Below are 25172 nucleotides of genomic sequence, written 5' to 3' on the forward strand. Positions count from 1 at the left end.
GCTTGCCTTCTTTATTAATTGGATTTGGATCATTTCCAAGTGTACAGAGTGTACCCAGCAATAATTATATTCACAAAGAGATTTGACGAACATTTCATCACAGACTTTGACGGCACGTCGCTTAGGTTCAAGGTTCTTTATTTGTCATACGAACATAGCTACAGAGTTGTTATGTCGATTAAAATCTTAGGTCACAGGCTTCTCCAACAGTGAAACACAATAATACAGATAAACAGAAAAATATAGAGCAAGTAAATGTTAAAAAGTAAATAGAAAAAGAACAATAGTTAAGAGTCTATATGCAAGCTATTGGAATGATATGTTGGATAAATAGATACATAATTACTAAGTAGCAAATGAATGTTATGGATGTTGTTTCAGCAGTTCAGGTGTTTAGCAGTCTTATTGCCTGTGGGATGAAACTGTCTCTGAATCTGGTGGTTGTTGTCTGGATGCCTGACGGCAGCAGACTGAACAGTTTGTGGCTGGGGTGATGGGAGTCTTTTATAACCCGGAGGGATTTTTTCCTGAGCCGCTGGGAGTAAAGGTCCTCCATGGATGGCAGCTCCGTCCTGGTGATGTTCTGTGCAGTTTTCACTACCCACTGTAAAGCTTTACGATTGAGGGTGGGGCAGCTGCCGTACCAGGCTGTGATGCAGCCAGTCAGGATACTCTCTATGGTGCACCTGTAGAAGGTCAGCATCCTCTCTATCCTCTCTATGGTGCACCTGTAGAAGTTGCAGAGTATCCTGGAGTCCATGTTGAACCTCCTCAGCCTGGGGAGGAAGAAGAGCCGCTGTCAAGCTTTTTTGGTGATGGTGGTGGTGGGAAGAGTCCATGTCAGGTCCTCAGTGATGTGGACACCGAGGAACCTGAAGCTGCTGACTCTCTCCACCGTAGTCCCATTGATGGCGATGGGGGCGTGTCCCTCTCTCTGCTGCTTCCTGTAATCCACAATCAGCTTCTTTGTTTTGCTGACGGTGAGATGGAGGTTGTTATCCTGGCACCAAGATGTCAGGTTTTCGACCTCTCTGTACGCCGTCTCGTCGCCGTCTGTGATCTGGCCGATGACGGTCGTGTCGTCAGCAAACTTCACGATGGTGTTGGAGCTGTGTGTGGCCACACTGTAAAAATATCCACTGTGAATTCACAATAATTACCTGGCAACTTGTTGCATGACTTTCACAGTAAGGTTCACAGCAATTTACTGTGAATGTCTTCACAGCAATGTATTGTAATTTCACATCCATGATATTACAATGCATTGTTGTAAAGGTACAACTGTATACTGTAACTTCACAGCTTCAATTACTGTGATATTACAGTATGTTACTGGGGAATTACATCATTTTGTTGTACATGCATTACAACAAGGGCCTGTACTTTTACATTTCTATTGTGAAAGTAATGCAAGAGTAGCCAGTAATTTACTGTGAATTTACAATGTGTACTGTGAAAGTAATGCAGGAGTAGCCAGTAAGAATTTACAATGATACATGTGCATAACTGTAAGCCCCAACTCCAGTACTTCCTGGAGGAAGCTCATACAATGGTTTCCTGTCCAAGTTTAACAGGAAACCAAAGTGTGAGCTTCCTCCTGGAAGTACTGGAGCTGCACTACAAAAATGCACGTAATCTTATTGTACAAGTAAAAACAACACCAAACGCACAAATGAGGTAAAATCAATGGAAGCCCACTGGCATATTTATTGACAAAATAAACAACAGTGTAAACAACAGAGTAAACAAACAGGAACATGAACTAGTTCACCTCAACTATCCATAAAAAACAGATTAACCCTTAACGGATCCTTTAAACAAATAATCCCTCGCAGGTGAACTGACCGTAATGCTTCCCACTGGACTTGTCCCCGCACACCATGCAGTCTATGCAGACCATTCTAAGTCTATCAGCTTCCGGTGAAGGGTGCTCACGTGAGGGTTAATGGAGCTTCGCTTCTTTGCCTTGGAGCCTTTCTCCGGGTTGATGCCCAAGAAGAACCTGTTAATAAGCAAAGATAAGTTTCAGTTTTAATTAGACTCATGTATTGCAGGCAGCATTTATCAAGGTGTTCACCTGTGTCTTTTCCCACACCGACTGTTACTAGTCCAGACCTGTTGGATCATCCTCTCACAATAACATTATTTGTAGCCTAGCAGAGTGCCTCAGGTACCTCTAACATAAGGTTTACTTACTTATCCGAATTTTGAAGCCATACTATAAATGTGAATTAAACCATGTCAATTTTTTAACAAGATAGCCCAGCAACATCAAGTGATGGTGTGGTCCCAATTCGCATAATTGGTTCCAGGCTTCATAATCAAAGCATTTAATCTACTTTGTGGCCTCTGTAGAAAGGCATAGACTTAATAGCCAGATAGTGAAAAACAACTTTGCATGATAAGTCTTACTGATGACATTGATCATGTGTTTGAGTGTTACAATACCTTTGGATGAACTCCAGTGTGCATGATCCAACGGGATATTCGAGGTTGAAGACATAGTAGCTGCTGAATAAAGCAGCTACCCGATGCAAAAAAAATGGGTGTGGGCCCATTACCACTTGTCCCTCGATGGATAGCATCCACCCAGAAGGCTTCATTGTGTCACCTGAAATGAACAGATACCCCGTCATGCGTTATTGTGGATAGGTACATTCCTAGAATCAATCAAAACAAACATAATACTTGAGCTAGAGATGTCAATACCAGATCCTAGTAACATTCCTGATTGGCCAAGGACCAAAAAGCAGGAAAATATACAGTGCAGAGCATGCAAGGACATTACACAGAACCCTCCACTTCAGGTGGACAGCACTTTTCTACTCCACCATCAGTGAGGTAGGCTACTTAACAGTCACTGTAAAAGCATCAAAGGTCCCTGTGCAGATAGGAGAATCTGGCTGAACGACAAAGCAACTCCCTAGCCCTCCTCCCTCTGCCTTTATGGCTAGACGGTTTAACCTCATTCCTCTATGGGTAGATGGTTACGAGCCCAGCTGGAACGAGAACATGTCAAACTCGTCAGACCCCTGAATCATTGAAACAGGCTAGAGATTTTAACTAACGCGAATCGCTGAAACATGTGGCGTCAGAGTATCGTAAGTGTCGTTTCACAGACTGGACTTGAATGGAGTGCAGGAGAGATGGAAGGCCTTCAGTCAGATTCTCCCCTCGATGCAAAGGAACACTTAAGCTCTTTAGAGTAACCATTCAGTATCCTATCCCTCATCGATGGTGGAGCAGAATAGGGATGTCCTAAGTGAAATTATATAATAAGAATAAAAGCAGCAGTGAAGTCTAGCCATTCAGGTCAGAAAAGCAGGAAATCCTGTATAAACAGGAAAAATCCCATCCCTGAACATTACATTACCTTGAATGATCAAGCAGGGGGTGCTTGGGAGTGCTGCAGTATTCACTACATCAGCAGCAGTGGAACAGGTCTGTAACAAAGTAACACACAATAGCATAGATTTAACATTATGCAAGGATGAAGATCGTTCATTGGTCAGAGGTAAATCAGAACATAATAAATGGTCTAATAATAATAATTACTTGCATTTATATAGCGCTTTTCAAGACAACCAAAGCGCTTACAAATGGACGTCCGCAAACCAATGTGTATCCCCCGCCTGGGTGATGCTAAGGCAACAGCTAATCCGCGCACCACAGCTCAATACAGATCAGCTCGGCCCATTTGGAGCAACTTGGGGGTTAAGTGTCTTGCTCAAGGATACTTCCGACATGCGGACAGTCAGAGCCAGGATTCGAACCACCAACCCTACGGTCGATGAAAGACCAACTCTACCAACTGAGCTTCAGTCGCCCCTAATGTAATCACTCGTTTAGGATTTTAAATAAATTAAAAATAATGTACATCAACTTCGAGCATCAGTTTCTCCGTAGGCTCCTTAAAGTAGACCATAAGGAGCTGGAGGATGCAGGCAGCTTTCTCCGAACCCTCTGGATCATAGCTGGCCAGAACTTCCCTGATCTTCGGGTTGTCCAGTTTCTGGCAGAAATGCAGGATGGTCTGTCCTCTCTGACCCAGGGCCTCTTGGAGCTTCTGAAGTATGTTGACGTCCGTCAGGAGGCCAAAGTGGGAGAAAAGCCCTCTCTGAGAAAAGAGAAAAGGCCATTCCTCTTTGAACATCGCTGGAGCAGGCATTCTGTTGAGGTACCTCCGCAGAATTACGTAGGTCCTCACCATCAGAGGTTCTGGGTTATGGCTAGAAAGGATCCGTCTTGTGTAAAACTCTCGCGAGAGTTTGGCTGAATGTCACGTGGCTCAATGTTTACGTTTGGCAGGCAGCCTTTCTGTTACGATCGTTAACATCAGTTGGCCACAGCAAATGATGGTGAGAAGCTAAACTATCTATTAATTATGTCAATGACAGGGAGTGTGATTGTTGAAATAGGGTGTTAGCGGTCTTGTTGGTGTTCAAAGAAGAATGACAACACTGTAGATCACCAACACTATGGTTTATTTTGTATTCACAGGCAAGTCAACGTTGTCGCAGTAAAAGTCCCAAGATAGCTCCTGGTGCAATAAAATGTTCCCTTGCAGTGTTTTACTATTATGTCTGATGTTTCTCTATTAATATTGCTGCTGCATTAATGTGTATGTTGCATTATGTTACTGCTGTAGATGTGTTTCCGAGCCGCTCCAATTACAACGAGAGTTACAACGAGAACGTGACGTCATATTTACACTAGACGGATCCTTTCTAGCCATAACCGAGGTTCTGCTCTCTCTGCCCCACCCATCCCTTCCTCTGTGTACAGACATACAAATACATCTTTGAGAGTACCCAAGTAACAACAATTAAATTCAATGTCCCCACCTCTGGGAAATGTTGAGTGTCAAACCTTTAATTTCATGCTCATCATTAGTCATTCTGAATATTAAGGTGGCCTTTTTGCTTAATGTGGGATGTTTATTTAGGTGTCAATTCACCAAAAATAAAGTATATTGCATACCTGAGTAGATGTTCCGCAGATCCCTTTTCGAATCCTCCAACGTTGCCTCGGTCTCCCCCTCTGGTAAGTCTGCTGGGCACCACCTCACACACCTAGGGATAGGAATCATAGGTTGAATCAATACTAATCATTTGGACTGGTTTTGGAGTGGGAACATTTCAATTATCATGGACACAGTTACACTGATGGCGATTATACAAAATCTACACACATAATTTAGACATTCAATTCAAATAACCTAAGTTAGTCTAGCATGGCAGTGCCCCTTTAACCCCTAATTGCTCCCAACGGGTCGTGTCAGTGCCTTGCATGGTTGCTGACCGCCATTAGTGTGTGAGTGTGAATGGAGAGGACACTGGCGCTGTATGTTCGCCGCTTCTCAGTGTGTGAATGAGAAGACCATCGTAAAGCACTGGGTGTCCTTAAAAGAGCTATGTAAAAGCAAGGAATTATTATTACTGTAACCTTCAACGTACAATAATTGCAATATCTATATTTTGTCCACCCCTACACATACCCGTATTGGTCGACAGGACCTCTCGTCAGTCTGGACTCTCCTGCCACTCCAGTGTTCCTTCTTCCCTCTCGGCTTCGTCGGCGTCGAGCCAGAGTGTTGTTCCTAGTTTTATATTCCACTCTAGTTTTAACTTGTTGGAGAAGAGAGGGGCATCCATCTCCAACAACTTTACCTCGCCTGCAAATGTCAGCAAAGCTTTTTGGGTGGCTCCTCATCATGTTCATCATCATGTTCACCAGCAGCTTCTGAAGATGACTGAATGGGTTCTGGCAATGACTCTGTAGTAATAGACTTGTCTAGTACCAAGTCATCTAAAACTGAATCCTCTGCACGCCTATGTTTCCTGTTAATATGTGAAGCAAAAGTCATCACGTTTGTGAACCTGCAATCACAACCTCTAAATGGGCATCTAGTTTCCATTCCTCCCCTTACGTGTGTCTTCAAATGCTTAATAAGAGAGGCTAAAGTGTCACACTTAAATGCACAAGCCTCAAGCACACATTTCAAGGATGTGTCAGGTGGTAGAGCTGATATGTCGGACGGTATAGGCCGAGCAGCTTGCAGGTAGTACTTATGCAGCCTATATATATATATATATGCGATTTCCGTGCTGTGTGTTTTCTGTACCTCCGTGAGCAGTCAGGCACCCCACACTGATAGTGAAAATTGGGGGCATTACTGTGCAGCTTTGTGTGCTGAACAAAGTTATGCACCTTCTCAGACACATGCTGACATCCAATATATTTACAGTGGAACATTGTTGTGCGTGGTAACTAGTTACCTACCCAAACATAATTCAATCTGCCTGACAATGAACAGGACGGTTAGCCTGGCTGCCTGACACTGAAGAGGATGGTTAGCCTGGCTGCTTGACACTGAAGAGGATGGTTAGCCTGGCTGCTTGACACTGAAGAGGATGGTTGGCCTCTCTGATGACCTAGAAAAAAGGAGACCAGAGAAAGGAGAAATTACAAAGGCAACCAACAAAAGGAATTTTTCAGTTTGTATGCAGATTATGAACATGAGCATGTTGTAAAGGTGTAGCCATTCAGTCAGGTAGTTGAGCATCCCATTTAGACGAGACCGCAGTCACACAATCATATCGAAATGTTAACTACCTTAGCTGCAACAACACTCGAACAGTCACTAGCAATTTCCTCGAGGCGCACGCACACCAGGATCACGAGGATCTGAAATCTGGAATAGAGGCAGCAAAAAACCACCACAGGAAAGCAAGAGAGGTAAACTCACATAAATGTACTGTCAAACAGTATTGGATGAAGTGATTAATCTCAGGTGTGCTGCACAGGTAACAAATGTCTGAGCTTCAGTACTTCATGGAGGGAAGCACTGGAGCTGGGGACTGCAGTTATGCACAGTCTATAAACTACGGTCTGTGTTGCATACTAGGCCTACCTCCAACTAGGAAGCAATCCTGGATTGGATTTAGGATTTAGGCAATACACCTCGTCGCGTCGGTCAACACCAGGCAGGCAATCAGTAGGCCTAGAGCAGGGGTTCTCAACCTTTTTTGGGCCAGCGCCCCCCTGTCTATTATCCAGGTCTCTTACAGCCCCCCATCAAAAAAAGTAGACTTATTTTCTTCCCTGAATATTAATGTTGACTAAAATTCTGTGTTATATCATTTAAAAAGAATGTCACTGAATGCCAAATAATAGATTTGATTTAACTGGGCAGTTGGAATATCATTATCATTAGTTTACCAGAGAGCAGAAAAGCCATGTGAATGTGAATTAAAATGATATTTATGAGTGTTAAACAAACTCAGACAAGAGCAGAGAATACAAACAAACTGCTACGGAACAGCAGCAATTTCACACATGTCCAGTGCAGAACAAACAGTAGGCTACAAAACTGTACATTAGGGCTACAGAACTAACAGGTCGGAAAGGTGTTGCATTTCGCCAAATTGCGGGGGGGGGGGGAAGGTTAGTGTGAGCCCTGCGCTTGGTGGTTCTCCGCCAGTTTCTTCACTGCGGGTTGCAGAGAACTTAGTTTCAGTCGCAGTGCACCTGAGGCCGTCAAATTCAAGCGATTGCGGTACTTGGACTGCATGTGGAGGACCTGGCTGAATCCCTGCTCCACGAGGTATGTGGTTGGGAAAGCCAGAAGAAGCAGCCTCGCTTTCTCCCAGAGAGCCGGGTAACGCTGAGAGTATTTGACCCACATGTTGCCCCAGCCAGAGGTGCGGAAAATAGCCTGGGCCTCATCGTCACTCTGGATGTCGATGAGATGCTCCTATATTGCTGGCTCGCATTCCGCCACGTCCGCCTGAAAGGGCTGCACCAACCAGGTGGGAACATCGAGGTCCAAAAGATCTCTGAAGCGGATCTTCAAATCGGCATTCACCATCCTCAGGTGGTCTGTGTAAATGAGAAGGCGCTCATCGGTAAGAGCCTCAGACACCTGCAATGAGTATAACCAGGAAATTGTTATCGGTGCAGAATGTTACCATCCGATTTTAAACTGGTTATTTTATTGCTAATTAGTTTACTAATTGATGTTTCTTTATTCTCATAATACATTCAGAACATAAGTTATTTATACTAACCAGGAACAAAAATATAGTGTTGCATAGAGTAGCCTACATTTATTACATGTATTATTTATTATTATCATTATTTAGTAGCCTAGGCTAGATCACCTTGGTCAACAGCGGGAAATGAGCAAACTGCCTCCTGCCTATGCTCTTCCGGTATAGATCCAGCCTGGAGGTGAGACTGTGGATGACCGCCTTGCTCTGGATCAGAGTAACTCCTTTTCCTTGGAGCTTCAGCGTGACTTCATTCATTTTGCCAAAGAAGTCTGTGAGGTACATGATGTCGCAGCGGCTGGATGACACCTGTTCCCCGAGAGCTGCATCCACCTCCTCCAGGAACTCCAGGATGCTGTCAAACAGCTCACAAAAACGAGCAAGGCAGTTTCCTTTTGAGAGCCAGCGGACATCAGTGTGGAGAAGAAGACGCTCAAAGGTCTCATCATTTTCCTGACACAGCTGTCGGAACAATCTGTTATTCAGGACGTGGGCTTTTATTTTGTTTATTGCCTTTACTGCAACATTGAGAGACTCGTGGAGAGGTGGACTTTTAGATTTGGCCACAAGGTTGTGGCGGTGCAAGACACAGTGGACTTTGAGGACATGCGGGACCTGCTCCTTCAGCAGAGTGGTGAAGCCACGGTACCTGCCAACCATGGAAGGGGCACCGTCAGTAGCACATTCGAGGATGTTGTTGATCGGGATTGACTTCTCCTGTAGATAAGCATCCAGTGCATTAAAAATGGTCTGGCCCTTGGTGTCTGTGACCAGATATTTGGAAAATAAAAATTCCTCAGCCATCTCCTGACTGTTGGAGGTGCTATAGCGGACATAGGCCATCAACAGAACATTGTTGTCAGAAGTGGCTGTCTCATCCAGCTGAAGGCTGAATGGAGTTTCCCGCAGGATGGCACACAGCTGCTCCTCTGTATCAGCACCCATTTCATCAATCCTGCGTGCTACGGTGTCATTACTGAGTGGGATGGATTTCAGCACCTGTGTGGGATCACGCTCCATCACAGTAGATATGACCTCTTTGATGGCAGGGAGTACCAACTTCTCTCCGATTGTGAACGGCTGCCCACATTTGGCTATCAGCAAGGAGATGTTATATGACGCTATTAGCCCGCTGTCAGTCTGGGTAGTCTTCCTAGGGAAGAGACTGCTGATGGTGCTCCTACCATGTTTCTCTTTGAGGGCCTGGAAGAACGGACGCTCCTTATCTGCCTTATCCGGGTGGATCTTGGTAAGGTGCTCCTTTAAACGTGAGGGTTTCATTCCCTCATTGGAAAATACATGTTCGCAAAGTAAACACATTGGGAGTTGTGCATTGGAAGGAGACGGTATGAAGCCATAGCTAAGATATTCAATAGAGTACTGTCTGCATTTTATATTTTTCGCGGCCATTTTGCTGATGTGATATGATTTTTGTTGTTTTATGATGCTAATATTTAGCTGGTGACATCACAAGACATCGTGCCGGGAGCGGACCGGAAGTCGTTGTAATTTTGAACAAACATAGCTCTGTGTGGAGCAGCCTGGCTAGCCAGCTCTTCCATGTCGTAGCAGACATAGAAACGGGTATTATTTTCATAAACTGACCACTTAGTCCGAATCTGTTAGTGGAATTTGTCATATCAAAACATATCAAAATGTAACAAAGTGACACAGATTATTAACAGTCGCGATCCCAAAATTACAACGACTTCCGGTCCGCTCCCGGCTGCTTTTTGTAGGGTACATTCGTAAATGCGCTCCGAGCGCTCCGAGCGTCCCCGTTCCACAGTCCAGAGCGCTGCGCTCTGAGCGCTCACAGCTGGGTGCTCTGGCGGAACAGACGGGTTGTCCGAGCGGACTGACCGTTCGTGCATTTACGAACGTACCCGTAATAACACTGCTGACAGCTGACCAATCGCAAGCAGAGTTGTGGTTTCCTATAGCAACAAAAGATGCTGACAGCTGCTTTTTGTACAGGAAAAGACGCTGTGGCCAGCGTTTTTCATGACAAAAAGACATTATTCGTGAACGCCCCCCAAGAACACCTCAACGCCCCCCTTTCAAAAATATTGCTTCCAGCGCCCCCCGATGTTCTCTGAACGCCCCCTGGGGGGCGGTACCGCCCCCGTTGAGAACCAGTGGCCTAGAGGAAGATACAAGATACAATATCTGTTTATTCGCCATGTAGTTTTACAACATACTAGAAATGTGTTGCTGGTAGGTAGCCTACTAGGGCTGGGCGATATATCGACTTTACACGATACATCGTGGATTGCACTCCATGCGATGTCGTAAATGACCACATCGTGAACATCGAGTATTATGTTGTCAAATCAATTTCCCGCCGCGGCCAAAATGAGCTTTCCTTTCTCCCTCATAGACACAGTCACACACGCAGGCACACACGCAGGCACACACGCAGGCCCCGTCTAACTTGCACACAAACATTACACACATGCACAGTGACAGAGAGCAGGGCTCGACATTATAAATGGCCCGCTGGCTCGGAAGCACTATTTAGACACCCCGGGCCAGCATAACGTACTTTCCACTTGCCCGCTCGGGCCACTAAAAATATTGCTTAAAAAAAATAAAATTGTCCATTGGTATAGGTACTTTGACAAGCAATTTTGTTAAATTGTTTCGTTTATTCACGCTACAACATAGCGTTTCGTGAGGCGGTTGTCGTTGTTGGGTGAAAGGCAAACGGGAGCCTGCTCGCGCTGGCTCCGTAGCAGCTGTTTGCTATGGAAAGCCAAAAGTGCCATAATACGGGGGTGAAAAAACGCGCGAACATACGGGGAGGTCCGTTTTTTCACGCGAAAAAACGCGCGAACATACGGGGAGGTCCGTTTTTTCGCGCGAAAAAACGGGCCAATATACGTGCGAATGTTCGCGCGGTTTTTTATATGATAATGAGCCCCTCCTTCTGATTTCCTTAGCCAATAAGTTCAAAGTGTCTGTAACCAATCAGTGAAGGGTAAAGCCAGACCAAAACAATCTGTAGATGAAAAGTTCCTGACATGGTGAGGCTGTGCTGTAAATTGTGCATTATTCCAGATTCAGGGGACTAAGTATTAATTTGCCTTTGAATATAATAAATATATCAATCAATATATCAATATAACCTGCCTTCATTGTTTTTTTTAAATAAAATGGCATTACCCTTTTCCTTAAACCTCTGGAGTGTGAAGTGAAGGTATTTTCTCAATTTTTAGATGTCTCCTTAAATCCACTTTTAAATGTACTTCTTATAACATGGCATGGTGTTACATGTCAAAATGTTCAGTAGTCTCTGGTGTTGCTAGAAATGCAAATTCACTCACCTTAGAGCACTGTCTTATGAGAAACCTAGCTTAGAAATCCGATTTTTGGAAAACTTCAAAACTGTTGTGAAACACATATGTACTCATGTCATCCATTTTTTTTGGTGTTTCAGATTTTGTTCACCAAAGTCTTTGGTTCACAAAAGTAGTGAAATATATCAATTACACTATAAGCCTATATAAAAGTGTTGTTCATGTCTAAAATGAAAATGTGTAAATTATAATTTAGAGTAAAATATTTCCATCCCTCTACTTTCACCACAGAAAAGTTACAGCAGGACTGAATAATGACTTCATATTCCATACCAAGGTTTATGTGATGTGTACAAATACAAATTCAGCATTTCAACTTTATTTTTCAACCAACTATTTATGTTAACATGAAACTGTAAAATCTCAATATTTCCAATATCAGAACTTTTTCAACCAACTATTCATTATAAATGTAAAGACAGGGGGTCTTTGTCCATGGTCTTTGTCTGTCTTCCAAGACAGTGGGTCTGGCTGCTGTGTAGGTGGGGCTGATGGTGCATGGCCTGCTGGTGGCTGTGTCGGAGGGAGGTAGGTGGGATTGTCCCGGGTTGATGCTGGTGGCTGGATTGGAGGTACGTCTGCTAGGCGAGACTTCTTTGCTGGCTGGGTTGATCGCGATGGCTGTGGTGGAGGCCTTTGTACCGAGGTGTATCTTAATCTTGTGGCAGGGACAGATGGAGGCCGCTGTAGTGATGCTGGTCCTTTGGTCCTCGGTGGTGATGGCTCTGGTGAAGGCCCTTGAGCAACGGTAGATCTTGACCTTGGTGCAGGCACAGATGGAGGTTCTTTCTCCTAGGCCCAGGCAGCTGTGAAATCTGAAAGAAATATAGGACAATAATTACTACTAAGTTCATTCAAATAAAGTTCAAGTGGAATGTTTCTAAAGCACAAATAACAATGCACAACTAAAAATAAAATGGAGAGGCGGGACAGGAGTCTCTCTCTTACACAGGTATTTTCCAGTTATTTCCCATTCAGTATAAAGTCACAGACACAAATATAACTACATCTATAGGTGTGTATGTGTGGGACGAATACAAGTTGATGTTATTCATCTACACATGTTACCTCACTTTTACACACAGAAATCACTTTTACACAGAGTAAACGTTTACTAACGGAGAGTCTATTTTGTCACAAGAGAAAGTTCATGACTATCGATAAGAATACAAACAATACCTATGTGGGATTCACCATCAAAAAGTTTGTTCTCTTTTATCCTCCTAATGACACGCTCTACATGAACCCTCAGTCTGGCAATGGCCTGTGTCTCCCTCACCTCATAGGCTGGCATTTGCTTCTGCTTTGACAGAAAAGGTGGGCAGTACACCTTGCATTTGCAGCAATCGCTGATCAGGAAGCTCTTATCTACCATCACTGCTATGTTTTCAGTCAACAAAGCAGCTATTCCAGATTGTTTGAAAATCTCCTTGTCGCTGACAGAACCACCATACAGACTGGAAACAAATGTCACTGCGCCATGTGGGGCTATGCCAACCAGGGCTTTCATGGTGCAGTGAGATTTCTATGTAGAATACATTTCACTTTGGAGGAGGAGTGAGGATGGTGTTTGACACCTCAGCTCTGTGCAATCCAGGATCACCTGTGTGTCTGGGAAATCTTTGAATGCCTCTGGGAGGTGGGCTTGAACTTCTGCAGGTGTAAGCCAGATGCACTGTGACCCCAATAAAGTTGTAAGAAAACTTGTCCATGTTGCAATGATGCGGCTCACAGTGGACTGGTGTACGTTGAAGCGGTTTGCAAGGTCCCTCTCTTTCAAACCCACCGACAGGAAGCATAGAAAAAGGAAGAACTCGTCAATTGGCTGAAGCAGCTGTCTCTGGAAGATAAAAACAAAAAAAGGTTACTATATTAATGTCATGAGTGTAGCACACTATGGGAAAAACATTAAGTTGTTTTAGTTCTCTGATGTATTCAAAAAGGATTGAGTACTTTAGCCTTTTAGCCTACACAAAAGCAATGAAATGTCGGAGAGACATTTTCCCTTCAGTTTGTGTTTAGATTGTGTGTTAAAAGAAACGTAACCTACCGTTGATGGACGTGCGTGTGTAACCACTTCTTCATTACTCTTGGCAGTTGATATCGCTCTAGTAACACAAACCATTTAATGAATTGAAGGCTCAATTAAAAACCAGAAGGCCATCAGGTGGTTATAGCTCGGGAATCTGTACACAAAAGACACATGTCAGTCATTAATTGACAGTAAATACAATCGTGTTAACTGTAACACATGGGCTAATGCTTTCCTCTTGTTTGCTATAATACATTACAATTCAAATAGACTGAGTAAGAAGGCACTAGGTGCAGGTATAGTAATCTACAGCAGTAAAATGTAGCAACTACATTAGCAGCAGTAATAATAATCTAAAACATACAGGGAACATTTTACACACAATGACTACGTTTACTCTTCATTCTTACGTGTGCAACTGGGGGAAACGCAGTGGATATTGACATACTTTTACTTTGGTAAGGTTTTGAAGATTTCCACTTGTAGTAAAATATTATCAGTATGTTGTTAGTATTAATATGTTTTACTCCACCACATTTAGTTAACCTTCATAGTTTCTAGTTACTTTTTATATATGAAAACACAGGATTTATGATTCTACATGTTCAGTTCAGGAGTATTTTAAAACCATAGTATTTGTACTTATACTTCAGTTAAGTTGAGTACTTATTCCAACACTGCATGCATATAGTCAGCGGTCACACGGCAGGTAAACAGGATTCTTTATAAGCTAATCTCAAAAACTTGGATAGAATTTAGCCAAAACATTACCTTGTATAGAATCGGATGTTGTCGTCGGAGCCAGCAAACCTCTGTTAGCAAAACTCTCGCTGGACTCTTAACTCCTGCAGTTGCTTCTGCAGATCCTCCACTGTTTTGGAGTTGTCTTCTGCAGCTTGAGAGGACATGTCCAGTGAAGCTGCTTCTGGGTCTATCCGCCTCATGCTGTCCCGCACTCTGCGTCTCTGTATCCACATCTGCTGGGCCTGCAGCTGTGCCCTGACAGATTCAGGGCCAATCTGGTTATTCCCAGCCACTATCTCCTTGATGAGGTCGTCTAGTGTAGCATCTGAGATGGTGGAGTATGTCCCAGAGCGCAGCATGTGGAACTGCCTGAAAAATAAACATGTTTTAAATATATGAGACCTACGGTATTCAGATTTACTTTACAACATGCATAGTGTAACATGGCTACAACCCCTCCTTGGGATGTTTACAATAAATTGAGACAAGATGGCACTTCCAATGTTGAAGACATTGCTACATACCTCAATCGCCGTCTCACTGTGCGCAGAGATACTTTTAATATCTGTGCCATCTTTGTTGCTGTAAAACCACAGCTCCTCAAAAAAGAGAGTTGCTCTCTGGAAATGCTGAATTGTGGGGGACCTCGACCACCCAACAAAATGAGTGGGGCGTGGTAGCCAGAATGACCTGCAACAACAGCAAAACATTAGATTACATTTATTGTCATTGTTGTAAAAGCAACGCATTTATGCCGTTGTGCCAGAAACGCACACAATGCGTCTATTTTATTGTCATTGCCCAGCCTAAAGATACTTTAAAAAAAAATGAAATGCAGTTTGGCATTAAACCAGTGGACATGCAATACACTATAGTTGCAGTATACAGTAAGAACAAAAGCATAAATGTGTATGGGCATAGAGATACATAGTTGCAGTCAGTGTCTTCCAACCCTGAAGACAGAGACTCCCCCTCTGGCACCCTTTCAATGTCCTCATTCACACGTTTGATGATACGTGGTGTACTACAGATGGCCAGACTGCCCTCGACGGGGGAGGGGGAATAGCGTCTCCTCTACTGTGGCAGGATATAAAGGTGGAATTTGGAGTACAGTTTTAAGTGGACAACTCGAGACTCAGAGCGTCTCACCAGAATGTTGTAATTAATAGCTGGCAACTACAGATTAAAAAAGGTGTTTATATTGGTATTACCCATATTTAAAACAAATAATTACTTTAAAATGTATTGGCCTGTTGGACACTTAGTACTCAACAATACTAGCACTGGTTTATCAACGAAAGCCTATGCTAAAGTGAACAATTATCACATCGACCTACCTTGTTGTGCGGGTGTGGTAGGCCAAGATCTCCGGACTTCAAGTATATATTCCCGAAGGTCCTGAAGTAAAAGATCAGCTGTAGGGACGTTAATTAGCCTGCCCCGTGACCACTCGAGGCTCCTTTCCATGGTTTCTAACCTGCCAGTAAACGGTTTGGTGAAATAGGGGAGAAGACAGAATTTGTAAGTGTGAAAGATCTCACACAACCTCAGTTTAGGTTACATGCAAAAACAAACTACATTCCTTTGTGTTGGTAGTAGCGATAGGCTTGGCCCTTACCTCGTTACTGTGGATTGTAACACGGCATGACCGGCATCATCTGTTTGGAGAAGTCTTGTGCAGTCATTCATTGTCCTTTTGCAACGCAAGATGAAGTTTCTCGTAGACATTTTTCCGCCTGCTGCTACTGCTGCTGCATGCTTATAGAGAGGCGAAGTCCCTCCCTTTCCGGTTGAGCTCCATGGGACCTTATTTCGGAAAAGGTATGTATTGAAGTCAATGGAGAGAGAAAGATTATCTTTCGATCCCGTTTGAATTGAACCACAAATTACACATATGATTTTTGTCAATTTAAAAGATAATTTTGCAAGTCAAAAAAATAGAAATGTGTCGTAAAACTGTGAAGTAACACTTTTTTTTTGCCTGAAACCAGTCAATGACCTACATCTCCCGTCGCGCACCACACACCAAGACGGCCGTCACGTTGGCACATTTCACTTCTTTCTAGTTGCGTATTTTTCATAGTCTTGAAAACCTAAAAAACTCAGTTTTACGACAAACTGAGTTTTTTGACATGGAAGTGATTGTTTAAGATGACAAACATCATAAGTGTAATTCGTGGCACAATTCAAACGGGATCAAAAGATAAGTTTTCTCTCAAGATATATTGCCTGATCTTTTCCCTAACAGCCCTGATACCGAAAATTCATGGTATTTTTCTTTCTTCAGTGTCTGGAAAAGCACAATTATGTTGTTTTTCCGGTTTTGTAGACAACGAAAAAAGTAAACAATACTTCCTTTCTAAAACAGAACAAAGAACACAAAAATGATGCAATGTGCAATTGCAATTGCACTGAAGAGAAACATTCGAATTCTATTTTTTTTTTTTTTTATAAATTAATACATCTGAGGCTGATCAATTCCCATTTATTTGAAACATGAACGCAGGCGACAGGCTACCACCTTAAACAACTGGAGAACAGACAGCTGTTGCCAAGCAGTTGGAACAATTAAGGTGAAGCAGACCTTGGAATACTTTGCATTTATACAAAGATTGTAAGTGAATGAAAAGAGATAACACAAAAAAACGTTTCCTTTCCGAGACTCGAGCCCGGCCCTCCCGGATATTAGACCCTTTGACCGTTAGTCTACAAGCAGATAGTGGATAGATTTAGTTTGAAAGATATAACTGGAGTCCACCCACGCAGCGTCGAAGTGCGCATATTTTAGATATTTAATCATATCTTTTCGAATATAAGGGGTAGAAATATGATTCAGATAACCGCATAAATATGTGGGCACATTTTCAATGTATATTGTCTTGTATAAATTAAGTTATACTCTCGAAGGCATGTTTATGTTAAATATTGTATATCATTACAAACAGCAGAGGGCAGTATAGGACACGGAAAGGCCTCAGTGGGCATGCCGTAAAAGGGAATGTGTTGCTGAGCGCATGCCGTAAAGTAAGTGTTGTTATTATGTGTCTGCCGCAGACTTGGCATTCTGGCTGGAACGGCAACAACGTTCCCTCTGCTTCATTCATTTCTCCTGTTCAACAGGTTAGTAGTGTGTACAAAGATTATGTCATATTTCGATCTAAGAAGTGTTTTTGAAACTGTTCTTTATGTGTAGTTTAATGTCATTCTGTCAGCTAGTTCGGCTCCACTACAGTGGCTAATGGCGTCCGCTAGCTTCTTTGTTCTTCTATGTTACTAGGTGTATGACTCCCGTGCAGTAGTTTGGCTTACATTTCAAGTATATTCTGCTTGTATAAATATGTGAAATGCTGGTCTGAGTTCATAATTGTTCATATTATTGAAATTCTAATAGCGCGCTAATGCTATGCTAATATTGTGCCTATCAGTGTACAACAGAGCCAGGTTAAAGTGAGTACAGTCAACCGGGTTGTGTGTGTTATCACTGTATTATATACTGGAAATGAAGAAGGCTTTAATCCTTCATAAAAGTCATAATATGGCATGTGGATTTATTTCCATTTTTGATTAGAGAAAAATACGTCATACAGTTATTTTGATTTGCTAAATGTAAAGGTATGTTTTTTTTCCTTCAGATTTCACAGCTGCCTGGGCCTAGTGGCCCAGAGGCGGCGTTTATCCAGCAGCCAGAACCTTCATCTGTGCCGGCCCCCAGGTCAAAATCTACCGTGGCTCAAAGACCTCCACCACAGCCATCACCACCAATGACCAGAGGACCAGCATCCCTACAGCGGCCTCCACCTCCATCTGTGCCTGCCACAAGATTAAGATACACCTCGGTACAAAGGCGTCCACCACAGCCATCACCACCAAGGACCCGAGGACCAGAGGACCAGCATCCCTACAGCGGCCTCCACCTCCATCTGTGCCTGCCACAAGATTAAGATACACCTCGATACAAAGGTCTCCACCACAGCCATCACGATCAACCCAGCCAGCAAAGAAGTCTCGCCTAGCACACGTACCTCCCATCCAGCCACCAGCATCAACCCGGGACAATCCCAGCATCAACCCGGGACAATCCCACCTACTAGTGGTGTCAACAATAATCGATTCGGCGATGCATCGCAATGCGGGGCATGCACGATTCAGCATCGATGCGGCAAAGTGCCATAATCGATTATGTTTTCTGGCCTCCAGTGGAAAGTTGTGGGGGCAATTGCTCTGTCGCTAGTTTGGAGTTTTAAACTACAACTCCAGTTTAAAACTGTGTTAAACTCCAAACTAGTGACAGAACAATTGCCCCGCGAAGTTTCAATTACTTCCGGCGGCATCATAACAACATTAATCAAGATGGCTGAGGCGGAGGGAGATGACCACGATAGACGGACCATTAAAAACGCACCCAAAGCGTGGAAAGCTGACATCTGGGCACATTTTGGATTCTACGAAGTAAATGGGAAACTAGACAAGACTTACGCGGTGTGTAAAACCTGCCACACTAAAATCAAGCACGTTGGCAACACAACTAACTTCACAAATCATGTTGATCGCTGGCATCCTGAGTTGGCTTCAAAAGCAACACAAAAAGTTGATATATCCCAGCCAAGAATTGACGAGTCGCTAGTGTCAACGTTGCCACACAACTCTGAGAGAGCAAAGAGGATCACACGATCGGTGGCATGTTTCATAGCGAAAGATCTACGACCCTATTCTGTGGTAGAAAATGTGGGGTTTCGCCACATGCTTAAAACACTTGAGCCCCGGTATAAGCTACCGACAAGAGCTACTTTCACGGATTCTGCGCTTCCCGCAATATACAAAGAAACCAAAGCAAAGGTAATGGAATCCATGTGTAAAGCCAGTCGTGTAGCCATTACAAGTGACGCCTGGACTTCAGTCGCAACAGAGTCCTATGTAACCATAACGGCACATTATATTAGCGAGGATTGGCAGATTGCATCACATGTGCTGCAGACGAGAGCAGTTTATGAGAGCCACACTGGTGCTCATATGGCGAGGCTACTCTTGGATGTTGTTGAGGAATGGCAGCTAACAGATAAAAGTGTTGTGCTGGTGACGGACAACGCCGCTAATATGATAAGTGCTGCTGAAATTGGGAAGTTCCCTCATGTTAAATGCTTCGCGCATACGTTGAACCTCGCTGCGCAGCGGGCGCTTAAGCTACCGACGGTCTCCAGGCTTCTGGGCAGAGTCCGACGCATCTCAGCATACTTCCACCGCAGCACAAAGGCAAAGCACCTGCTTGAAGAAAACCAGAGGGTTGTTCTTAAACTGACAAGTCCACTGAAACTAATAACTGATGTCGCCACAAGGTGGAATAGTGCTCACGATATGATGGAGAGGTTTTTGCAACTGCAAGCTGCAGTGCATGCCACACTGCTGTCGCCTGCCCTAAATGTAGATGAAAGTGACATCGTCACTCTCAGCAGAGCAGATCTGGCTAACATGGAGGAAGCAGTGAAGACATTAAAACCAGTGAAGGATGCCACTGTTTTTATGTCAGAGGAGAGCAGTCCTACAGTCAGCCTCATTGCACCAGTATATGCCCAACTCCTCCATAACATGTCAGACACTATTGGAGACCAACCACTGATCCGGGATGTGAAGAATGCCATCAAAACAGATCTCCTTAAGAGGTACAACAGTGGGGCAGAGAAGAAGATCCTTCATACATCCTCTGCCCTGGATCCTCGCTTTAAGGGGTTACCTTTCCTGACAGAAGAGGAGAGATTAGATGTCTACGCAGGAGTGACTTCAGAGGCTGCATCCCTGGAGGTAATTGAATTTCTACTTGTAAAACTTATGGAATATCTTTCAATTCAATTGTAATAACAATGTAATGTTAAATAAGCAGCTGCATAGTCAGTAAAATGTTAAGACTGAGAAAAATAGTTATCTGTTGTGATGTGAGCTGCAGCATTGGCTGAGAAAGTGCTGCTAACTGCTGTTTTTTGCTCTTATTTATTTTGTTCAAACACAGTATGAGAGGAGACGTAGGACAGAAGATGAAGCGCCTGGCAGAACAGGAAGTTCAGGAACCAATGAAGAGTTGCTGTCCGTGGATGACAATGTGTCTGACTTAGCAGGCCCCTCTGCCCCCAAAAGAAGAGCCTCGTCATCGCTGCTTGTGAGTTTGCTGGGAGCTGCTTTCAATGACATCAGTGAACCTGCAGGACAGAGTAAGACCGCCGATGCCAGTGCTGACGAGGAAATGGAATTGTACTGTAGATCTCCAGCTGCACCTCTCTCTGAGGATCCCTTGGACTGGTGGCATCGCCATAAGGGCACATTTCCTCTCCTCTCTAGGTTGGCAAAGAGATACTTGTGCATCCCAGGGACAAGTGTGTCAGCAGAGAGAGTATTCTCCACTGCAGGAGATATTATCACTGCAAAAAGAAGCGCTCTCAAACCGGACCATGTTGATCAGCTTGTGTTTTTGCACAAGAACCTTGAAATTCCCAAATGCTGAACAGTGAGAAGTTATGATGTAGGCTTAGGTCAAACTATATATTTCCTCACTCTGAAACGGATTGTTTATGATGGTGATGTTGAACTCAGATGGAAGAAGTTGTTTGCACAAATTTGGTAGTAGCCTAAGCCTACACACTTTATTTTTGGTTTACATTACAATATATTTCTCATCTTGATATTTTGTTGTATGCAGCTGATGTGATTGCCAGGTAGGATTCTCATCTCAGGTATATAATTGTTGTCATTGTCTTAAAGCTGCTAAGCTGTTGTTTTGTTGAAAAAAGTTGCACTTGACTTTACTACTTGAAAAAAGTTTCACAGTAATAAGTGGTTACTGTGTGTTGCACTGAGTATTTTTATTGCTGGGTGCCTGGGTGGTTGGTTGTTGTTACAATAGTGTGACTGATTACTGTTTGCACAGGAGTTCAGGAAGTGACCTGTTGTAGAGCGTCTATTTTATTGTGTGTAAAATAACTGCTGGACAATATTGGCTGTAATTGCTCTATTCAATTTCAAATGGTTCTAAAGCAGAGAGAAGAGAAACATTTCTTATTCAAAGCAGTGATTTATGTTTTCTTTTTTTTCAGGTTTGAAAATGCCATATCCAATACCCTGTACCATTTTTTATTATTATTTAATGACATTTATGTCAAAGATGCAGGAGAGTGATAATACACACATAGCAGCCAATAAAATCTATCCTATCTGACTGCTTGTATTGCCTCATGACTCACGAAAAAAGTCCCTTGTTGTGTGCAGTAGAATTGTGATGCATCGCAATGCATCGCAATGCATCGTAGAATCGAATCGAATCGTTACCTGGTGAATCGTAATCGAATTGAATTGTGAGGGCAGTGCCAATGCACACCCCTACCACCTACCTCCCTCCGACACAGCCACCAGCAGGCCATGCACCATCAGCCCCACCTACACAGCAGCCAAACCCACTGTCTTGGAAGACAGACAAAGACCATGGACAAAAACCCCCTGTCTTTACATTTATAATGAATAGTTGGTTGAAAAAGTTCTGATATTGGAAATATTGAGATTTTACAGTTTCATATGTTAACATAAATAGTTGGTTGAAAAATAAAGTTGAAATGCTGAATTTGTATTTGTACACATCACATAAACCTTGGTATGGAATATGAAGTCATTATTCAGTCCTGATGTAACTTTTCTGTGGTGAAAGTAGAGGGATGGAAATATTTTACTCTAAATTATAATTTACACATTTTCATTTTAGACATGAACAACACTTTTATATAGGCTTATAGTGTAATTGATATATTTCACTACTTTTGTGAACCAAAGACTTTGGTGAACAAAATCTGAAACACCAAAAAAAATGGATGACATGAGTACATATGTGTTTCACAACAGTTTTGAAGTTTTCCAAAAATCGGATTTCTAAGCTAGGTTTCTCATAAGACAGTGCTCTAAGGTGAGTGAATTTTCATTTCTAGCAACACCAGAGACTACTGAACATTTTGACATGTAACACCATGCCATGTTATAAGAAGTACATTTAAAAGTGGATTTAAGGAGACATCTAAAAATTGAGAAAATACCTTCACTTCACACTCCAGAGGTTTAAGGAAAAGGGTAATGCCATTTTATTTAAAAAAAACAATGAAGGCAGGTTATATTGATATATTGATTGATATATTTATTATATTCAAAGGCAAATTAATACTTAGTCCCCTGAATCTGGAATAATGCACAATTTACAGCACAGCCTCACCATGTCAGGAACTTTTCATCTACAGATTGTTTTGGTCTGGCTTTACCCTTCACTGATTGGTTACAGACACTTTGAACTTATTGGCTAAGGAAATCAGAAGGAGGGGCTCATTATCATATAAAAAACCGTGCGAACATTCGCACGTATATTGGCCCGTTTTTTCGCGCGAAAAAACGGACCTCCCCGTATGTTCGCGCGTTTTTTCACCCCCGTATTATGGCACTTTTGGCTTTCCATACCCGTTTGCCCGTGAGCGCCGGGCAAAAAACTATCTTCAAATAAAAGAAAGTCACCGGAGGAGTTAAAGGAGAGTGACAGGTAGCATGAGAAGAGGGAGAGAAAGTTTCAGCCAGCTTGATCGATGGAGTTGGCTTCTAGTGGTGCAGTCACGCGTCCTAAAATCCTTTTATAATCTATCGATTAGATTTATGATTAGAAAATTATAAAAGTAGGGTAGACATGTGGAGATTATCCGGCTGAACAAAACGTGCATTTATCAAACAGGTTTGTTTTCCACTGACCTTATTTCCAGCTATTTTCCAAAACCCTGTGGAAAAATCCCATTGCTTTTTTGTCGAGGGAACCAGCAGCTTACTTCCTGGTTTTAGGACGCGTCGCTGCACCTCTCAATATGATGCCAATATAAACAAGGTCTTCTGTCGGCTCTGTACATCAATGCCGACCTATGCTGACAAGTAAGTGAAGAGTAGGAAATATAAAAGGTATTGGCTTTAGGGAAATGTCCCAGCAGTTTAGGAGAATGAAGGTTCTAATCTAATCTAATACATAACCATTACATGTCTAATTCATGATAATGACAGGAAGACAGAAAGCGCATTATACTACTAATAATAATAATAATAATACTCATAATAATAGCAGACATTTTTTAACAATGACCACAATATCATTATTTTCATAAACCAAATATGAACAATTGAGGAAAATTAGGAAGAACTGATGATTCAAATGTTGTAGTACAAGTAGTAATGTAGTTAGTGCATAAATTACTATTGCAACAAATGTGTTAATTTTCTTCATTATTAGTCGATTTTTTTTAATGCAGACATATGTTGCAGGGACTACTAGAATCATCATACTGTCGTGACTGTAAACATCAAGGGGTTAAATAAAAAAAATAATTAAAAAAAATGTTGTTTTTTTAGAGGACATTTCAGAATATCGCGATATATATCGTAAATCGCGATATAGTCAGTAAATATCGTGATATCATTTAGAGACCATATCGCCCAGCCCTAGTAGGTACTGACATAAAGACAACATTGGACAGGGTGCAGGGACAAGACAGGAAAAGTGCAAAACAGGACAGTGTACAAAATGCAGGTAAAAGTAGAAGCTAATTTAGGCTAGAATAGTATAGAAATAAAATAAGATAAAAAATGTTTGTGTTTTCAGAGAAATAACATTACGCATTGCAATAACCTATAAACATTTCAAACCTATAAACATTGCGAACCTGTAAACATTGTGAAGAGGGAGAGAGAGTTTGGTAATCCTTTATCATCCAGAGTAGTGTTGATGAAAGTATTGAGTGATTGAAACTTTGCTTGCTAGGCGAGGCTTAAACTCTAAGTAAGCCACAGGCTACAATGAGGCTAAAAAAGAGTTCAACTTTTTATGTCTGAGCATGTTTTGAGAGCAGCATGCTCAGTCATAAAATGTTGAACTCTGTGTCTCAGAGCAACATTAAGAGATCTATGGATACATCTCTCAACACCCATATGAAACAGAACTGTAAACAGATTTTATTTTTCTTTATGGATATCTTACAAATCACTCCCCTTTTAAAACTATATTCTTGTTATTTTTAACAACTGTTGTGTTAATGTCATATAGTATTTTATACCTGTTTTTAATTTAGTCTCTTATTTTTTTTAAACTATAATGATGATATAAAAGGTGTGCCTTTACGTCACTGAGCTGAGGTTATCAGCCTCTCAGTCTGTCAGGAGAGAGCACAAGTTTAATATTCTGAAAGCAGACACGTGGTGACACGAATGTGCAATAGGGTCCGTGACAAATTCATTAAGAACATTATAAGAGCAACTAACTTTACCAACATTGACACCGATTTAGATTAGGCCTAATTTGATTAGACAATGTCATGAAACCACCAACCACCTAGCACAAGAAACATTCATTAGCTAGCTAACATCAGCCAACCTGCTAGTAAGCAGCAATGCTAAGCTAACTAGCTTATACCAATGGCAATTATGCCAGTCTTACCTGTTAAAGTATTAATTGTTCGCTCTTTCATTCGAATACAGCATAAGCCTTCTGCCAACAAATGGAACAGTCAGCAACAGTTGGCTGGCTAGCACCAGAGCCATCTACCATAGCCATATACGGCGCTGGCTAGCACTAGCTAGGCTAACGTTAAGGCCACCTGCTTGAAGGTGGACATGGCTGCTATCAAGCTAATGTTGCTAGCTATCTATTCGTTACCATGTACAAACCAAAACGACACTACTCCACTGGCGTTTGCAATCGAAAGCACATAATGTCCACCACTACTCCACATTATGGGCAGTACTTACTTGCTGTTTACCGATGGTAACCGCCTTGGAGAAACTCACAGATGTTCACCTTGGCTGTTGCCTCCGTGCGAATTTTCGAAAGGATCGAGGCATCTCTGTCAGGAGGCTTTGGGTTCCTCAAAGAGCGATATTATTGGCCGTTCGAGCGATGACGTTCCGTTTCGTCCCTTCAAACGTGACACCTACGGTTGA

General features: G+C 42.5%; 2 protein-coding genes across 21 annotated transcripts; one reads left to right on the forward strand and one right to left on the reverse strand.

The window, feature by feature from the left end:
* Nucleotides 1-131: 131 nt before the first annotated feature.
* Nucleotides 132-25172, reverse strand: LOC307038233 (zinc finger BED domain-containing protein 5-like). Of its 20 annotated transcripts, none has more exons than XM_079679572.1 (13): nt 22944-24964; nt 15524-15992; nt 14711-14876; nt 14214-14555; nt 13014-13596; nt 8163-12225; nt 6616-7924; nt 5498-6434; nt 4981-5072; nt 3374-4117; nt 2449-2611; nt 1846-2002; nt 132-1124 (listed from the first exon to the last, which is right to left on the reverse strand). In XM_079679572.1, exons 6-7 carry the CDS (start codon nt 9459-9461, stop codon nt 7757-7759), a joined length of 1467 nt encoding a protein of 488 aa, XP_079535698.1. In that variant the 5' UTR covers nt 9462-12225; nt 13014-13596; nt 14214-14555; nt 14711-14876; nt 15524-15992; nt 22944-24964; the 3' UTR covers nt 132-1124; nt 1846-2002; nt 2449-2611; nt 3374-4117; nt 4981-5072; nt 5498-6434; nt 6616-7756. The 20 variants fall into 20 exon arrangements, with proteins under 20 accessions (XP_079535698.1, XP_079535699.1, XP_079535707.1 ...); XM_079679573.1 differs by having other exon boundaries at nt 132-1139; XM_079679581.1 differs by lacking the exon at nt 132-1124 and adding an exon at nt 24981-25172 and having other exon boundaries at nt 1674-2002; nt 22944-23105.
* Nucleotides 18277-21298, forward strand: LOC307038232 (E3 SUMO-protein ligase ZBED1-like). Its single transcript, XM_079679569.1, has 2 exons — nt 18277-19982; nt 20188-21298. Exons 1-2 carry the CDS (start codon nt 18366-18368, stop codon nt 20674-20676), a joined length of 2106 nt encoding a protein of 701 aa, XP_079535695.1. The 5' UTR covers nt 18277-18365; the 3' UTR covers nt 20677-21298.

This window comes from Notothenia rossii, assembly GCF_949606895.1.
Source record: "Notothenia rossii genome assembly, chromosome: 4".
NCBI lineage: Eukaryota > Metazoa > Chordata > Actinopteri > Perciformes > Nototheniidae > Notothenia > Notothenia rossii.